Below are 18,598 nucleotides of genomic sequence, written 5' to 3'. Positions count from 1 at the left end.
CCTGGAACTCTTTTTCTAGTAACTGTATGACCTACTTCCTTACCTGTCCCCTAGCTCTCTGCTAAAATATCACTTTATTAAGGAAGCCTCCCCTTACTATCCTATTTTAAAGAGCAATCCCATATTCAGTTGACCCTTGAACAATGTGGAGGTATAACTTATAGTTGGTCCTCTATATCTGCAGTTCCTTTGCATCCGTGGGTTCAACCAACCATGGAAAAGGCAGTACAGCAGTATCTACTACTGAAAAATATCCCCATATAAGTGGACCCTTGCAGTTCAAGGGTCAGCTATACCCCTATGCAACACACACACACACACACACACACCCTTCACACTAACTGTGCTTTTTCTTCTTAGCACTTTAACCTCAGCTGACATACTACATATTGACTTGCTTACCTATTATGAGCCTTCCCTTACTGGAATGTAAGCTCTACAAGTGCAAGAATTTTTTTGATTGCTGTTTTCCAGCACCTAGAAGAGTACCTCACACAAAAAAGGCCCTCAACAAATAACTGTTAAATGAGCAAATGCAGAAAGTATAACACTACCATGATATTTTATGAATATGAGTTTCTGACTTCTTCATAAGCTAACATGGTAAACATAACAATTAAGTAGGGAGAAAAAGGCATTAGATTTCCTAACTATAATAAAGAATATTAAATTTACCTTTAATCTTGGCAAATCTTTATTTGCTTGTTCAAGCTGAAATTTTAATTCAATATTTTCAGATGACAACTTCAAGTTTTCCCTCTGGAGCTCCTGTTCTCTTTGATAATGATCATCTGACTCTATTCGTGAAGTCTTCAGGAAAATGAAGTTAGGAATATTTTTAAGGTGTAACAAATAAAAGCTACGCTGAAACACTACGCTGAAAGGGAACATTTTTCCTCAAAGGAATGAGAAAATTGGAGAGCTCTAGAGAAAACAACCATAAACGAACAAACAAACTCACATGAGAAAAGGTAATCAGTCTGTTGTAATTAATACAGAAAGCAAAGTCAGTGTGATTTAATAATGTCCACACATATAATGCCTCCATATATACTCTCATAATGACTAAACGAATTTGTAGTGGTCCTTCCATCCAAAAATAAAGTACTGTTACCTGTTACAGATTGTCTCATGCCCGAACCCCTACCCAGCCCCAAATTCATATGTGAAGTCCTAACTCTCAGTACCTCAGAATGACCTTATTTGAGGATAGGGCCTTTTCAGAGATAACTAAGTTAAAACAGGGTCATTAGGGTGGGCCTTAATCCAACAAGGTCTGATGTTCTTATACCAAAGGGAAATGTGAACATACAGACATACATAGAAGGGAGACACTGTAGAGATGGGGAGAAGCTAGCCATCTATGAGCCAAGGAGAGAGGCCTGGAACAGATCCTTCCCCCAAGGCCTAAAGAAGCAATCAACTCTGCCGATACCTTGATTTTGGACTTCCGGCTTTCAGAAGTGAGAGAATACATTTCTGTTGTTTAAGCCATCAACTCCGTGGTGTTTTGTTATGGTGGCCCTAGCAAACAAATCTACAAGCCTACAAAAAGTGCCTCAATTCCTCCTCCTTTAGAAAGCTATTCATCATTCCTTGAGCTAAAGTAATCACTCCCTCCTCTGAAATCCAGTAACACTTTATTTGCATTTCTTTTGGCATGAATCCACCTTGGGTTATTATTTATGTTCAATTTCAGTTCTCATTCTAAGCTATAGATTATTTGAAAGAGAAATCTGTGCTCGGTTACTTTTTCCTATAAAGTGGGTAGAATACCCCTTACCCTCATAAACTTGTTAAGAGCATTATATGAGATAATTTTGTGAAAGCACTCAGAACAGCTTTAGTTTTTTTCTCCCCCATTCCATTCTCTATTGGCTTGATTGACGATCAACTCAATAACTCCACAGACATTATGATGATTATCATATTATTATATAATATATTTATATATTACACATTACATTATTATTAAAGTATAATATTCTATAAATACATTTATTATACATGGCTCTGTAACATTCTTTTAGTTAGCAGTAGGTTAAATACATTCTGACATATTCACCATTAGGTTAAAAAAAAAGTAAAAAAAAAAAGTTTTCTTAGGTAAAACGCAGTAAAAGTAAAGAAATTAGAAAATAGGAGACAGAAATGTAAAGAAATTCTGGGCTGACCTTTGATTCTGACCTGAGGGCATACACTGCATGTATCTACCTGATTTCTAACTGTTTGAGGGAATGTGTGTGCGTATGAACATATACAGTGGCAAGAAAAAGAAGACGGACATATTTCATGGTGTCAGTAAACTATAGCAATATGTTCCTACTTATTCTCTGTCAGATAACCCAAGTATACATTCTGATTCTACTACTATTAAGGTCAACCCTAGGCAAATCATGCCACCTGCAACATCCTCTGTTTTTTGTTGTTTTTTTTTTTTTGCGGTACGTGGGCCTCTCCCGTTGCGGAGCCCAGGCTCCGGACGCGCAGGCTCAGCGGCCATGGCTCACGGGCCCAGCCGCTCCGCGGCATGTGGGAATCTTCCCGGACCGGGGCACGAACCCATGTCCCCTGCATCGGCAGGCGGACTCTCAACCACCAGGGAAGCCCCCGGGTCCTCTGTTTTTGCATCTTACAAATGAAGGCACTAGACAGGATGATTGTTAAGGTCTCTTCAGACATGGAAATCTATAGTTCCCTATCCCTGAGCTCTTCTGTCTCCCTTACTTCACCTCTTCAGTCTATGATAGCTATTTAATAAGTGATAATAAGTACCCCTAACTGATAGATATAAAATGTACTAAATTTCATTCACAGAAGAGAATAATTCTATCTGATGATATTACATGAACTGCTGAATGTTTTCAACAGTTCTCCTCACTAAAATATGGATGCAATTCTTTGTGTAAGTGAATGTGGATCATTTTTTTCTTCCTATTCTCAGAAAACAAAACTAAAAGTATTAGTTGAGATTGTCCAAATTTTTGGAAAATAAATTCTAGTGAAACTTCTATAAAAGTAAAATAAATAAAATTCTTGTGTAATCAATTTTGGGGGGACTTCCAAATTGCTCTATAGAAGAAGAATCCTGTTAAAAGGTATACACTGCCAAAAGTCAAATTCTTAGTGGATGAGAGTTAGTGATAACACACAGTGGAAGTCTCAAATTCTCAATTACTTATTATCAAGTGAAAAAAAGAAGCATTATGTACCTGGATAAGGAAACGAAATAAGAATTAAGACATTTTCATCCATTTTCTCTTAATTTAAATGTCTGATTTAATGAGAATGAGGACTTAGGTGACTAGAATATCTGAAGTGGAAAGGAATGAATGAATAAATGAATGCTATTTGATTTCAACTGGGAACAAACTTCTTATTCTGTTGAATAAATTGACCAAACTTAGTGTGTGTATGTAGAAAGTTCATAAACTGTAGAATCAGACCTCCATTTAAATCCTGGTTCTGCATCTTCTTGATCACTAGAGATGTTACTTATTCTCCAAGCTTCCCACATAAAGTAGAAATAATTCTCTGCAGAGTATTGTGAAAACTATACCTAGGCACTACATGTAAGCTTCCTTTTCTCATTATAAAAAAGTATCTGTTACAAGGCAAAAAGACCATTAAAGGAACTTGCTATATATGTTAGAATGTTACACAGCATCATAACAGATTTTTACTGATATTATTCATTGTCGTGAAATTTTACTCGCAGTGAGATTTTTACAGCATGCTGAAGTAGGAATTTCTAAGGCAAAACGAACTCATCTAAAGTGCCTTATTTTCGTTATTCTGTTACCTAATCTAATACTTGGTAAAACAGTGAGTACTAATGGTAATACCAATACCAATGGTAAAACAGTGAGTACTAAAATGAATCGGGAAATGTACAACCACTAAGTTTTTGTAGGAACTAGTCAAATATTAGGGTTTAAGGAGAAGTTTATTAACAATTAATATTCTTTACAAATCCTACACAATTTGTTTCCATTTGCACCATATATGTACACCACTTGCTATGAGAAAACTCAGCCAAGAGAGAAATAAAGGACTGCCATGTACTCAAACCTGGGACGCTTCATTTCTTGGCTGGACTGACACATCAGTTTCAGAGTTTGCCTGTGCATCCTCCTCAGCACACTGCCTCACTGCAGCAGCGCTTGTGGCGTAACCACAGTCCTCCCCAGCAGATTCTTCTGGATCCATGTGGTTGTTGTGACTCACATCTTCAGCTATGTGTCCCTTTTCTTTCTCATTCTTGCCTAGCTCATTCTCTTCCTTGTTTTTATATTCCTGTTTATTATTTTCACAACAGTCTTGATTAATTTTTTCAACTTTACAATCTGGTTCCTTTTCAAAATTGGAGTTAAAATCCGTCAAGGTACCATTAGTTGACCTAAATGGACTTGATTTATTATTTGGTCTTGACTCAGATTTATTTAACTCCGTAGGATCTACAATATCTTCTGCTTTGTGTTTTTCTTCATTACTGTAACACTGTAGAGTATTCCTAGGTACCTGATGATATAAGTTGTCCCTAACATCTATTCCTTTCCTATTTTTAATTCTGAGTACTGTCATGGGTTTTTTTTGGTTCCTGTGTAAATTGTTCTTTTTGTGAAAAATATTATGCCTGTATTTATTAACACTGGTAGCAAGAGGAGAAAGCGTAGCTGCATCACATAACAGATTCTGCTTGAAGCAGACGAAAGAGAAGAAACAGGAAAAGAAAAGGAAAAAAAATAATAAAAATATACACATGAATGTTTTAAAATAAGATACAACAAATAATTCTACATTAATGAGACTTTATAAAGAAAAACGAGAAATGTATCACATATCTGAATGGAAATAATGTTATAACATACCTTCCTATTTTATCTAACTATATGTTCTTGTCACAGCAAAACTCATAACTACATTTAAAAATCTCCAGAAATCATTTGTAATGACATTTTATGCAAAGCATAAGAATCATAAGTTTACCATTATTATGTAAAAAGGATTATAGAAGTTAACATACATCATTACCTAGTAAAAATAAAAGTTGGATTTATTGCATTAATATGAATGAGAAGGATCTACTGTTTTTAGCTAGCTAAAGGTAGAAGTTGATTTCACTTTTAAACTTTAGAATACAAAAAATGAAAAGAAAAGACGTGCACTTACTGAAGGCCTAGAATATGCATCCTTTGAAAACTGTTTTTCTAAAGCATGAAGTTTTTCTTGGAGGTATTTATTTTGTAAACGTAAATCTTCTATAACAGAATCTCGAGGAAGAGCCTGATGGGTCCTATGAACAACAATCACAGACTCTTTACTGTTCAAACTTCCAACTTTTTACTGTTTTATCATATTAAAAAATAGAAAAAAATATTTTAACACTGTATTTCTTTTAAATTCTACAAAACTTGAAAACTTTACAAAATTAAATTAAAACACGACTATATTATAAACTGATCCTCTACAGAGGATTCACGGCTGGCCTCCTTTAAACTATGAATTAAAAAGGGTATTTTGATTTTAAAAAAATACATTAATATATGTAAAGAACATGCATCTATTTTGGGGATTGTGTAAAACAGCTGAATAAAAATACCTACTATTTTTAAAACATTATATAATAACTTCATAACATCCATGCGCTTCTCAAGATGGTAAAGCATTTTATAAGGTTCTTAGTGGAGCCAGATAATAGTCTATTTCTTCAATCTATACTACTCACCTGCATGGCCTACAAGGCCCTCCGCTATCTGGCACAAGCACACCTGTTCAGCACATTTGTCCAGGACTCTTCCCTTACTTCGGCAAATAAATCCACTCTTACCCACACATGAAAGATTCACTCCTGCCACTATGTCTCTGCTAGGGTTCTGTTTTCTCGGAATGTCCCTTCCACCTTTAAAATCTAGATCTGATTCATAAAATTCGGAAATTCACATTTGAACTGAGAAGACAAGTTCAATCTCTTTTATAAAGTCTTCTCCAATTACTTCAGCCTCCACAGATTCATATTAGAAAAAAAGCTATTAACGAAACTGAGTTATTTGTAGTGAGGTGGATGGACCTAGAGTCTGTCATACAGAGTGAAGTAAGTCAGAAAGAGAAAAACAAATACCATATGCTAACACATATATATGGAATCTGAAAAAAAACAAAAGGTTCTGAAGAACCTAGGGGCAAGACGGGAATAAAGACACAGACCTACTAGAGAAAGGACTTGAGGATATGGGGAGGGGGAAAGGTAAGCTGTGACAAAGTGAGAGAATGGCATGGACATATATACACTACCAAACGTAAAATAGATAGCTAGTGGGAAGCAGCCGCATAGCACAGGGAGATCAGCTCCATGCTTTGTGACCACCTAGAAGGGTGGGATAGGGAGGGTGAGAGGGAGGGAGACGCAAGAGGGAAGAGATATGGGAACATATGTATATGTATAACTGATTCACTTTGTTATAAAGCAGAAACTAACACACCATTGTAAAGTAATTATACTCCAATAAAGATGTTTTAAAAAAGCTATTAAATATCTAAAAGTATTAGAAGGTTTCAAAACTAAAATATTTTGATCCTTGAGAAAACTGCAAAGGAGAATAAAAGGATTCGGTTTTATTCTGAACATATGTTTAGACTAAGAAAAACAGGGAGGCTAGGACCAGACAGTAGCTATAAATAGATGTCAAAACAAAGAAAAATGTTTCATTTTGTTCTTCTCCATCAAGGAAAATTCTGAAGAATTTAAGAAACAATGACTTAGAAGGAAATGAGATGGAACGTAGGTTGAAAGCTCACAAGGACCTTGAAAAGTAAATATTTTACAGATTGGGACAAAACACGAGAATCTGAAATATCAGCAAACAGGTGGTAAATTTACCTTTTCCTTTCCTCTAGTATTTCCTGACCTGAACACAACACAGCTTGAAACCTGAAGATGAGCCTCAGCACAGAGGGAGAGAGCTCCACAGGCAAGGCTTAAAGTTCTAGCTCCAGTAAGGAGAAAGGGTGCTTAACAACTCTCACAGACAGTTCAAAAATCCCTCTTATTTTTCTCTTCTATGCATTCTCTCATATCCCAACCCTCAGGCAATTCCAAGGCAGTGGTGGCAGAGGCTGCAAGGGGAACTCACAGGAGCCAAAATTTTTAGGGAGAGGAATCTTCTTCTCCAATTGGTAGAGCTGTAATTAATAAGGTGGGAAGGCAAAGTAGTGCCCCTCCCCCTCCGCCACGTCCCCTTTCTGCCCTCCAGCTGCTGGCTTAGCTGCAGACAAGATCACAATAGCTGAAGCGCACGGCGCAACAGGGCAACAGATTTGGTTCGAAGTACCAGAAAGGGGAGCCCGAGAGAAACCAAATGTATCAGGGAGATCACAGAAGGAAAGGAGCTCAAGAAAGGAACCTTATAAAGTTGCTTATGAACTTCTGGGCTCACCCCTTGAGCATGAATGTATGGATCTGATCCTAATCAGAATATTAAAGAGTCTGAGAACTGAATAGAAGACAGCCCACATAGCAGACTGTCAATAGGGAGTTGCATAGGCAGAACAGAGCCAAAGAGCATTGTAAAAGCTTTGAAAATAATACCGGAACCATAGCCCACATAAAGCAGGTTAGCACATGGGGCCTGAACCTATCCAGACTTGCTAAAACAAAAATATATCTGCATCTTCCATACAATTTAACCAAGATCCAGAGTCACAGAATATAATATTCAAAAGTTCAAGAATATAATCCATATTTATGTGGCATAAAAAGAAGCAGGAATATCTCAACTCACATAGGAAAAGAATCACCAGAACGCAAGCTTAAGGTGACACACATTTATTATATCAGTTTCTATATTTCCACGTATTAGCTTACCTCATATATGATATGTCATTTTCTAGGTCAAGATTTCTCTTTTTTAATTCTTCTAACTCTTTTTCTGACTCCAATGCTCGCACTTCCATAACATGATCAACAGTCATGCCAGTTGTTTTTAGTTTCCTCTGCAAAGTAAGTTTCTCTTTATCAGCTCTGTGGGATTTAATACAGAATCATGAAAATATACCATTCACTGTTTGGCTTGTTCAATTTATTAAATTGCAGCTTCCTTATTGTAAGGCCAATATACAAAAATTGGATCATTCTGTATTTGCTATGAGCTAACTTATTTCAAAATTATAGGAAACTACACTTATAAATTGTTAAAATATATTTAATACACATTTTAAAGAAAATAAAAATTGAACTATAGATAATAAATGATAATTAAAACTAAAAAATTTTTCATATTATCAAAAAACTAACTTCCAGGTCAATTAAAGACTATACATAATTAATTAGGTTTACATTAAATTTAAACTCACTTGGCAAAAAGATCCTTCAAAGTATTCAATTGCTTTGTTAGAATACAGACTTCCCCCTCTTTCTCTTTTAACCTGTTTCGAATTCCCTCTATTTTGGTTTGCCATTTTTTACCTTCTTCCCACCTAATTACTTCTTCTTTGGCACTCTGTAAATAATAATAAAGGAGGAAGAAAATTACCAATATTGTTTTTTAGAATGATCAATTACAATTTACTAGAACAATGGTAAACCAATACTTCCTAAAGAATATGTAAACAGGTTCATTTTGCTATGTCACTTCTAGAATCTTTAGGCCTGCCAAGCTGTAAGCAAAAATGCCCTTCAGTCTAAGATTCTGTATTCTATAACTTGACAGATAAAATTCTGGGGAACAGTCTGGACTAATGCCAACACTCCTAAAGGAGTCTAATACAAATGGATGATGACTAACGTAAACTTCCAACAAAAAATGTATATGTATAAATGACCAACCCGATCTTGTCAGCCCATAGCAATCTCCTAGTATCACAACTCCTTCAAATCTTCAATGCACATTATTTCTCTTATTCAACAGATATTTACTTAGCATGAATCATGCACCAGGTACTACTCTAAGTACTACGAATAGAAACAATGAATAAACCAGACAAAAAAGGCTTATCTTCATGGGTATTACAGTCTAGTTTATGTTGGTTGGTTGGTTGGTTGGCTGGATTAGGGGAAGGGAGCAAAATACAGACAAAGAACAAGAAAAAAAATTTTTTGAAGTACGTTAGCTGGTGATAAGTGCTTTAAAAAAAAAAAAAGGGGGAAGGAACTAGGATACTTCAGGGCTAGGTGTTATGGTTTGTTATAATTGAGATAAGGTGTCCAAGGAAAGTCTATGTAATGCAGAACAGTCCCATGTACTGAAGAAATATCAAGTGTCCTACTGAACATTCATATAGTTAAAAATTCTGTTCACAATTGTCTGAGCTAAGAATTTATGTCCTTTCCACCAAGCAATTTTTTAACGGTTTTATTATGTACTGAATTTTCTAGGAATACAGCAGTCTTATAAAAGTAAAGACTACAGAAGTCATTTTGCTGAGAACTACAGAAACAACTGTTTACCATTTTGGAAATCAAATTAACAAATGGCAATGCCTTTGTGACATGTGGGGAGCCAACAGACCACATTTGTATTAGTCTGCATTTGTAGCTCTGAATTCACATCGATGTTTCCTAAAGGTGGAAGCACATGACTATTTCATTATGTTTTCTATGAAGCATTTACATGGTGAATTATGAAAAATATATTAATATGTTTATTATTTTTATAAATTATTTTCCTTCCATGTTTCTCCTTCATATTTCATTTAGGGCATTTACGGTGAAATTTTGAAATTATGCACGTAGGTAGTTTATATTAACTAAAAACTTCATTTGGAATAGTAAAGGGGACATTATGAAACACTGTATTTACTATAAAAGAGAATGTTGGGGCTGAAAGGATTAAAAGCCACAGTTTAAAGTCAAATACCCAACTAAGATAAGTAGCCCTATCGAAACGATCTTCTCCCATACTGGCCAATTTTTTACCTTATTTATCTAGTTCAGCTAACATGTATCCTTTAAAAAAATGTAAAAAACTTCAGTAAGTGTTTGATAGTTATTAATTTCTATTTTTTCTAAAATACATACAAGGAATTTTGTGTATTTCCAGAAATGTAAGTATTAGTTGAGGGCAAAAGGTATATGTAAACAATTCTGCAGCATGGTGTATTCTGTAGAGATTGGGCAGTTCTATCCCATCTGATATTATTCTCTGAAGTAGGAGTGAAGTAGGGAAACAAGACTGAAGTAATTTAAAAATAAACAGAAAAACAACAAAGGCAAATGTCACCAACGGTCTGATCTTGACTGGGGGAGAAAAGAGGAGAAGAGAGGACGAGAAGTTCTCCTTTTGTATTTTCTGTACCAATAGCTTCTTATCATAAATTTCAGGATAATGTTATTGCATTTTAAAATTTTCATTCATCCAACGAATACTGAACATCTACTACATGACAGGGACTGTTCCCGTGGCTGAGGATACAAAAATAAACAAAACCAGCAAAGTTCCTGCCATCAAAGTTAACAGTCCAAAAGATGAACACATGGATAAGTAAATTTCTAGTATGTCAGATAGTAATAAATGCTACAGAGACAAGCAGAGAAGTGTAAGAAACACAGGAATGCAAGGACTGGGGGTGGGTTTTGTTACCTTATATAGATAGGCCTCAAACATTGTTTCTTTTTTAAATTAATGAATTAATTTTTAAATTAATGAATTAATTTTTAAATTAATTAGTTTATTTTTGGCTGCGTTGGGTCTTCGTTGCTGCGTGCGAGCTTTCTCTAGCTGTGGTGAGCAGGGGCTACTCTTCGTTGCACTGTGTGGGTTTCTCATTGCAGTGGCTTTTCTTGTTGCGGAGCACGGGCTCTAGGTGCGCAGGTTTCAGTAGTTGTGGCACGCAGGCTCTAGAGCACAGCCTCAGTAGTTGTGGCGCACAGGCTTAGTTGCTCCATGGCATGTGGGATCTTTGCGGACCAGAGCTCGAACCCGTGTCTCCTGCATTGGCAGGTGGATTCTTTAACCACTGCGTAACCAGGGAAGCCCCTCAAACATTGTTTACAGAGAAAAAGGTGTTGAAATTTCAATATGAAACCATTTTTTGAGTAAAAAAAAAATTAGAAATGACCAGTGCTGTGGAATCCGAAAAGAATAGTCTCATCAAATTCCTGAATATAGATTGTAATGTTATTGTAGCTCTCTGTGTTCTCATTCTTTTTCTAATATCATACCCTGGTATAGACTTGATGGCTTACAAAGACTTTCATATATTATTTCATTTCATGTCAAAATAATCTTGAGAAGCTGGAATTACAAATAGTATTATTTCTATTTTAAGGAGAAATAAACTGAAGCACAGAAGTTAGAGGTCTAGGCAAAGCCACAAGGCTACTGAGGTATTTTGATAGGAATCAGGTTAGGAACTAGTACCCAAGGATTAGACTTATGGCCAAGTAGGGAGGCAGCAAAGAAAGCAATCCTGAAGAGTAAGGACATTTTGACCTTGCAGTTTTCACCAGCAAAGCTTCTGACAAGTATGTTGTGGTTCCATGTATATAAATGCAAACATTTAGATCAAAATTATACTGACAATGATAAATTTTCATAAGGAAAATGTTTTTCTAGAATATACCCTACTAAAACATTTTAATCCCATTACCTATTTTCTATTCAGTGCCATTAAAGATACTTAATTTTCTTTCATGTTATTGAAATTATCTTATAGATATGAATATTTTCTGGGTAAACGTTACAATAGAAATTCTTCCTAACTATGGCTCCTCCACTGAGATTTTCTTCAGGGGCAAACATTACTACTAACACCAATATTTCCAAGGTCACTTTTGATCTGTTCAATGCTACTTATATCTTGTCTCCAGTTTATTATTTACAACATATTTAATTATGTGGATTTTAGACAGTTTTAGTTTTTCCTTGGATTATGTCTATCAGTAATTTTTATTACAAAATAGCTTACTAGTTAACTTGTAAGAAAATTTTCAGCTATTTTTCTCACATTACAGAATCAATTTATGAGTGGGTTGGTTATTGATTATTACTGCAAATATTGAATATACTCCAAGTCACTTTGTTTACCCTGAAATAATAGTCCAGTTCATTGAAGGATTAAAAAGGACACATGTGGGTCAAGATAGTAGAATAAAAATGCCCAGCTTTCTTTCCCAAAGGTCTATATAAACCAATCTATATAAACAATTATATTGAGAAAAGTGATAAATACAGCTGGGTATGTATGGTATGAAGGGATTTGGGATGTACTGTAACGTCAGGAAGATGATATAGTAATTTCTGAATAAGAGTTACATTATTGGTGTCTCTTCAAGCAGACCTGTAAATTCCTAAAGGACTGAAACTTGTCTTAAACTTCTCTATGTTATCCAGTACCATTTATGGTATATGTATCAGGTCCTCAGATCAATGAATTATCTGTTCTTCAATTACATATTTAACTAAGTCTATCACTACCTTAAACATATCAGTACATTTCTTCACATACCTTTTCTTTCATAGGTTTTATTTCTACCTCATCCACCTTTTTTTCCAGTTGGCTTTCTAGCTTTTTAATTTTCTTTTGGAGTTCTTCAATTAAACTTTGTTTGTTATCTATCAGAGCTTTGCCCTGAAAAATAAGATGTATTTTTACATTTTACAAATAAAAAAGTATCAAACAAAATACACAACAAATACTCCAGTTGTAGAAACTTTCTGAGACTACAGCTAACCATGCTTTCTAAACGACACTATTGATATTTAAGAATAACATAGTAGCTACTTCTGTATTTTAATAAGATATGCTACCCTGAAACTACAAATACAGTAAAGGTCACTGAGAGAATTAGCAACTACATTAATCAAAGTGATCTGAAAGCTAGTTTCAGCAAATATTATAGACAGAATTAAAAAGTGGGAATAAACTACTACCTGTATATTATAAATCAAAACATTATCACAATTAAATATAAAATTACCTGTAATCCACTGGTTAATCTTTTAATTTGCCTTTTCAGTTCATCATTCTCTTGATCAATTCCATCTTTCTCTCTAAGCATTTTATTATAGGCTTTTTGGTTTTTTTGTAGTTCACTGGTTAGGTCATTCAAATTATCAGTTAGTAAGTTCTCTCTGTTTTTACTTGTTTTAAGAGCTTCTTTAAGTTCTAAAATTTTTTCACATAAATCTTCAACTTGTGACTAATACAAGATAAAGAAAGGTTTAATTCATGAATCTTCAGCAAGTATCAATGATAAAAGCAACAATAATAGAGAAAGTACACCATTAATACTTACTAAAAAGAAAGTTTCAGTCTAAATTTTTAAGCACATACATGCAAAAAAAACCACCACAAACTACATAACTTTTTCTAGCTTCATTTCAAATGAACCAAGTTTACTTTGAGGGGAAAAAAAAAAACAAAACATGAAGAAGCTGTCTAAAGCAATTCATCTTTAACAAACACCTAGAACCAAAATTTTATCATATAAGCAAATGTTTCATTATGGCTGAATTAATTTACTAGAAAAACAAGTACATATCAACGTACACAGCAATTTCTTTTTTGAACACTGAAGCATAAGAGTAGTATAAAACAAAATCTTTTACTCTAAGTAGTTTCTAATCCACTTTGTAAAGACAAGACATAAAAGGGTAGCTCACAATATTAGACAGTATATATAAGCCACTGGAAAGGAGTTCTTAGCTGTCCCATATAGTAACATTGATGGGAATACTGGTACTTATTATATGTCTTGTTGAATAAATTATTACAGGCCAAAAGGGATTACCAATAGCACTAATAGGAAACTAGTAGTATTATAGTGCAGTTACGAGACAAACAAACTCTCCTGGAGAGTCAAAAAAGGCTTCAAGAAAAATGACTGGAAGAATGTAAAGAATTCAGAGAAGAAATTTCAGGCAAAGAGAAAGGTACTGAAGAAGACATCATCAAAGGGCTATACCTATTTATAAATTTATTACTGAATGGATTTTTACTGTCAACTATGCTAATAATCTTGATAGGCACAAGAGATTTTAAAAATCTGACTAAAATCCAGTCCTTACATGGTTTAATGGCAATGAAGGGTATATGGTTTAATGGCGATGAAGGGTATATACAAATAAACCAAGAGCAAATAAAAATTACAAACAAAACATATACAAAGTAGATTTTTCATTTTACTCAAAATATACTATATGAAACTTTATGTGAAGAAATTTGAAAATCATCATTAAATGTATATGTTTTGGAGAAAAAATTTTATACAGTTCCAAACGTAACAACTGGGTAAGAAAATAATAAAATACATTGTCAAAAAATAATAAATAACTTCAAAAAAAGGCTTTAAAGTTAGGCAGCTCTGTAGATTAAATGTCAAGGACCACATGATTTCCATAAACTATTTCAGGGCCTAAAAAGGGAAAGCTAACTAACTCATATTATGAACTTAGCAAAAACTAAATGGAAAATTCTGAAAAGGCAAAAGAAATAAAACAAAGGAATCTGTACACCTATCTTGCTTATCAATATAGAATTTAAAATCCTAAGAAAAATATTTCTTAAATTTAATTCTGTTAGGAGAAATAGCTTATAATGGCCTATCCTTTGCTAATCCCCAAGATGCTATTCAGTGAGTACAATAAACATGCTTAGTGTTCAAAACTGTGTGTAGGATTTCCCTGGTGGCGCAGTGGTTAAGAATCTGCCTGCCAATGCAGGGGACACAGGTTTGATCCCTGGTCTGGGAAGATCGCACATGCCACAGAGCAACAAAGCCCGTGAGCCACAACTACTGAAGCCCTTGCGCCTAGAGCCCATGCTCCACAAGAGAAGTCACTGCAATGAGAAGTCTGCGCACTGCAATGAAGAGTGGCCCCTGCTCACTGCAACTAGAGAAAGCCTGCCCACAGCAATGAAAACGCAAGCAGTCAAAAATAAATGAATTTATTTTAAAAAACCCCAACTGTGTGGACATGTGTATATCCACCAATAATTCATTAGAATAAATTCCCTATTCATTATTAAAATTACTATATATCCAAGTGGATTCTCTTCCAATGGGAATTAGCAGGAATTCTGTTATATTAACGCACATGTCGATACGCACCTTTAGCTCTTTAGTATGTTGATCAACAATCTGTTGAACATTGAGATTTGCCTCTTTCTGAGAAGTCATGGAAATAATACGTTCTTCAGCTGCTGCTGTCATTTCTGCCCGAAGTTCCAAAAGTGCCCGACTAAGGGCCTAAAAGTTACAACATACGTAATATTTTTAAAAAATTGGTATTTCATATAAGCAATACAAAATATACATAAGCTTTATTACTTTAAACTGTTTTCCTAAAATACCATGTGTTTAATCAAACAGAATTCACAAACAACCCAACTTTTTCAAATGAATTTCCTTTAGTAAGTGAATTCAATTCTTTCCAAATTGAGTGTGAACTCAAAATCTTGATAATAATAATTGTGAGAACCCAGCATCGAATCAAGCAATCTGTACTACAAAACCCAGGCATGTTTTGTTTTCAAACTTCCAAGTTGAAATATTTATTTAAATTACTCACTTAGTACATACTTCCATGTGAAATTAATTGAATGTAAGTAGACAAGGAAAGTTACAAGATTAGAAGACTTAAAATTTGCCAATAAATTTCATGAGCTAGCACAGAAAAACAGCAGCACCTTCTAAAACAGTTAAGTATATAAAATGAGATAAATAAAAAAACTAATAAATCTGTTAATCCACTGACCAACTCCTTTTCATAACACTATCTCTGCGATCTCCTTCTTTAATCTTTCCTCCTCTTATCCTAACTCCCTCTTAATCCCCAAAGTTACTTAAAATTTTTCAATTATTCAAATTATTCAAAATAGCCTCAGTAACATACAATCCTTATAGGAAAGGAGAGAAAATAAATAATGTAATGAAGATTTCCCTTTATTTCCTACAGCTAACCCACAAATCAGGTTGAAAACATAAAAAGATAAATTAGACTATATCTGAACTTAAAAACAACACCTATCTATAAAGCTATTTAAAAGAATTATAAAAACCCAACCCTGCTCAAGATAAGGCTTATACTTTTTATTACGAGAGAGATACATGCTATCATCTTCTACAAATCTTTTGTAAAAGCAATCTACCACATGTTTTTCTTAAATATTGATAATTTTCTATTGTTACTTACTTTTTGTTGTTTCTCTTTCAGGGCTAATTGGCTCTTCAGCCTTTCTACTAGATTCCTCATTGTAGTTGTTGGAGCTCTTGAATTTGCTTCTTTTTGAGCCTGAAGTTCAGATTTTAAACTCTGCGACTCTTTTTGTGACTGGGCCAGAAGACACCTCAAATCCTCTACTTGTGCTTTTATTTGTTTCACTTCATCTGCATGATTTTCTTGGAGCCTAATATAAAGCAAACATATGTACTTAATAGAGTAGTTGCTGCAATTAACAATTTGATTGACACAAATTTTACAAAGAACAAATGTTTGGTCCTCAGCATCCTTAAAATCTAAGATTTGATCCAAATCCAAAAGATGAACAATTCTTTATTCTACTTAACTACTCTTAAACTTAAGATAAAATAGAGTTTTTTCTTCCAGTTTCTACTATTTTTTGCAGCAATTGCATCAAGTAATTTGTGGCTCTAGATGAAATAATATAGAGAATGAACAAAATAACACTTTAAATATTATGGTTCCTGCGAGATGTGACTGCTTCCTTTGTATCAGGGATTTCTCAACCATGGCACTATTGACATTTCTGACTGGATAATTCTTTATTGGGGCGGGGGTTATACTGTCCTATGCATTTTATTTTATTTTATTTTTTGCGGTACACGGGCCTCTCACTGTTGTGGCCTCTCCCGTTGCGGAGCACAGGCTCTGGACGCGCAGACTCAGTGGCCATGGCTCACAGGCCCAGCCGGTCCACGGCATGTGGGATCTTCACGGACTGGGGCACGAACCTGTGTCCCCTGCATCGGCAGGCGGACTCTCAACCACTGCGCCACCAGGGAAGCCCTGTCCTATGCATTTTAAAACATATTTAGCAGCATTCCTTGCTTCTACCAACCAGATGCCAGTAGTACCTCCTAGTTGTTCATCAAAAATGTCTACAGACAATAACAAATGTCCCTGGAGCGGGGAGAGGAGAGCAAAATTACTTCCGCTTGAGAACCACTGCCCTATAACAACATGTTACAAAGACAAAATATAAACCTTCACAGAAATCACATGTATTATGGTTCTAAAGTCACTAGTATTGTATCTATAACTCTATCTATGGCTGTATACTATATAGAAGTAGATACTATCAAAAGACTTAGTTAATTCAATTAATCCTACTGCTCAGTCAGTATTAATTACCCTTATAAACTGAATTATATCCAGTTCACTGTGCTTATATAGACACTGCATTAATAAGGTCACCAATATGGAGATTCAAATGATTAAACTTTGATCAGTGAGAGGAAGGTCTGTTAAACCACGAACAGGTATTAAACACTCTGAGACTTGTTGCTTACAGCAAAAACTTAAGTCACTTTAAATAATCATCAAAGTGTAAAAATACAAGGTTTCACTAAAAAAATGACAAAGAACTATAATTTCTTAAGACACATTAAAATATGTATGCCAATGTGCACACAGAGAATAGAAGTATAATTTTAGGCTAAAATGACATGGTAAGGTACAAAACAACAACTTCAAGTATTTCATGTGGCAAAAAATTATATATACAAGGTAATGTCAAAAAAATGATTATTTTCTACATCCAGGAATTAGATTCAAAATGCAAGAAATTTTATGCTCTAAAATATGACAGAAACTTACTATATCAAAAATAGCATCTCATGTATAAAATTTAACAGAATGGGGAAAATTAGATTGAAAATATACCATATGCTGTTGCTAATTCTCTTTTCTCTTAGAGAATAACTTATTTAAAGTAGCAGCTTCTTAAGCACAAATAGTGTTAGTTTTGTCAGAAGCATCTTGGATAAATGAAAAAAGAAGCAAAGGTTCTAATAAGGGCTTCAGAGATGGAATGGAATTATAAGTTAAGTAGTTAGCTTTCTTATTTTTTTCAGATACGAAACTGACCCTCAGAGAGATAGTTCTACAATGATTACAAAATACCTAAATATAAACCTATTTTAGTTTTAAAATACACATTCTGATAAATGGTTGAACAATGTTTAGAATCTCTAATATAGAGAATGCTGTGAGCCCTCTACCGTCACTGTGGTTAATAAAAAAGATTGGTTAATTTTTCATTCAACAAATATTTGAGCCTTTAATGTATGCCAGAAACTGTTATAGGTATGTAAATAAAAGTTTTATATTTATATGTTACTTTACAATTTTCAAATTACTTCCACATACATCATCATTTGGCCTTTATATAACCACCTTGAAAGAGCCAGGGTAAGTACTGTCATTTCACTTTTTAGATAATAAAATGGAAATTTAAAAAGGTTAAAGATGAGATTCTATGTAAGAATCTGAGTTGGCTCTTGAGTCAGACTGACTAGATTCAAATCGTGGCTTTCCCATCTTCTCCTAGGCATGTAACTGAGGCTTCCTACAGCCTAGTTTCCTAACTGCAAAATGGAGTGAATATGCTATGTCACAAGTAGTATAAAATGAGATAA

The 18,598-nt window shown here is 34.4% G+C and overlaps 2 protein-coding genes across 9 annotated transcripts in view; both read right to left on the bottom strand.

Moving 5' to 3' along the window:
• Nucleotides 1-18,598, bottom strand: part of CEP290 (centrosomal protein 290) — a 100,859-nt gene that overhangs the window by 18,155 nt on the left and 64,106 nt on the right. For 7 of the 8 annotated variants that reach the window (XR_012324272.1, XM_033866271.2, XM_033866275.2 and 4 more), the window contains 8 exons: nt 16,134-16,347; nt 15,050-15,187; nt 12,917-13,138; nt 12,445-12,567; nt 8,353-8,498; nt 7,865-8,020; nt 5,173-5,296; nt 676-810 (listed from right to left, as the gene is read on the bottom strand). Coding sequence is in view for 7 of the 8 variants with exons in the window: in XM_033866271.2 (XP_033722162.1) it covers nt 676-810; nt 5,173-5,296; nt 7,865-8,020; nt 8,353-8,498; nt 12,445-12,567; nt 12,917-13,138; nt 15,050-15,187; nt 16,134-16,347 (1,258 nt within the window). In the remaining variant the exon portion in view is untranslated. Of the gene's footprint in view, nt 1-675; nt 925-5,172; nt 5,297-7,864; nt 8,021-8,352; nt 8,499-12,444; nt 12,568-12,916; nt 13,139-15,049; nt 15,188-16,133; nt 16,348-18,598 lie in introns of those variants that run through there. The other variant, XM_033866278.2, reaches the window with a different exon arrangement.
• Nucleotides 3,928-5,163, bottom strand: LOC109552957 (uncharacterized). Its single transcript, XM_019952403.3, has one exon. The coding sequence runs from the start codon at nt 4,762-4,764 to the stop codon at nt 4,066-4,068; it is 699 nt and encodes a 232-aa protein (XP_019807962.1). The 5' UTR covers nt 4,765-5,163; the 3' UTR covers nt 3,928-4,065.

This window comes from Tursiops truncatus, chromosome 11 (assembly GCF_011762595.2).
Source record: "Tursiops truncatus isolate mTurTru1 chromosome 11, mTurTru1.mat.Y, whole genome shotgun sequence".
In the NCBI taxonomy this organism is placed as follows: domain Eukaryota; kingdom Metazoa; phylum Chordata; class Mammalia; order Artiodactyla; family Delphinidae; genus Tursiops; species Tursiops truncatus.
This window is presented reverse-complemented; position numbering and strand designations above follow the sequence as displayed.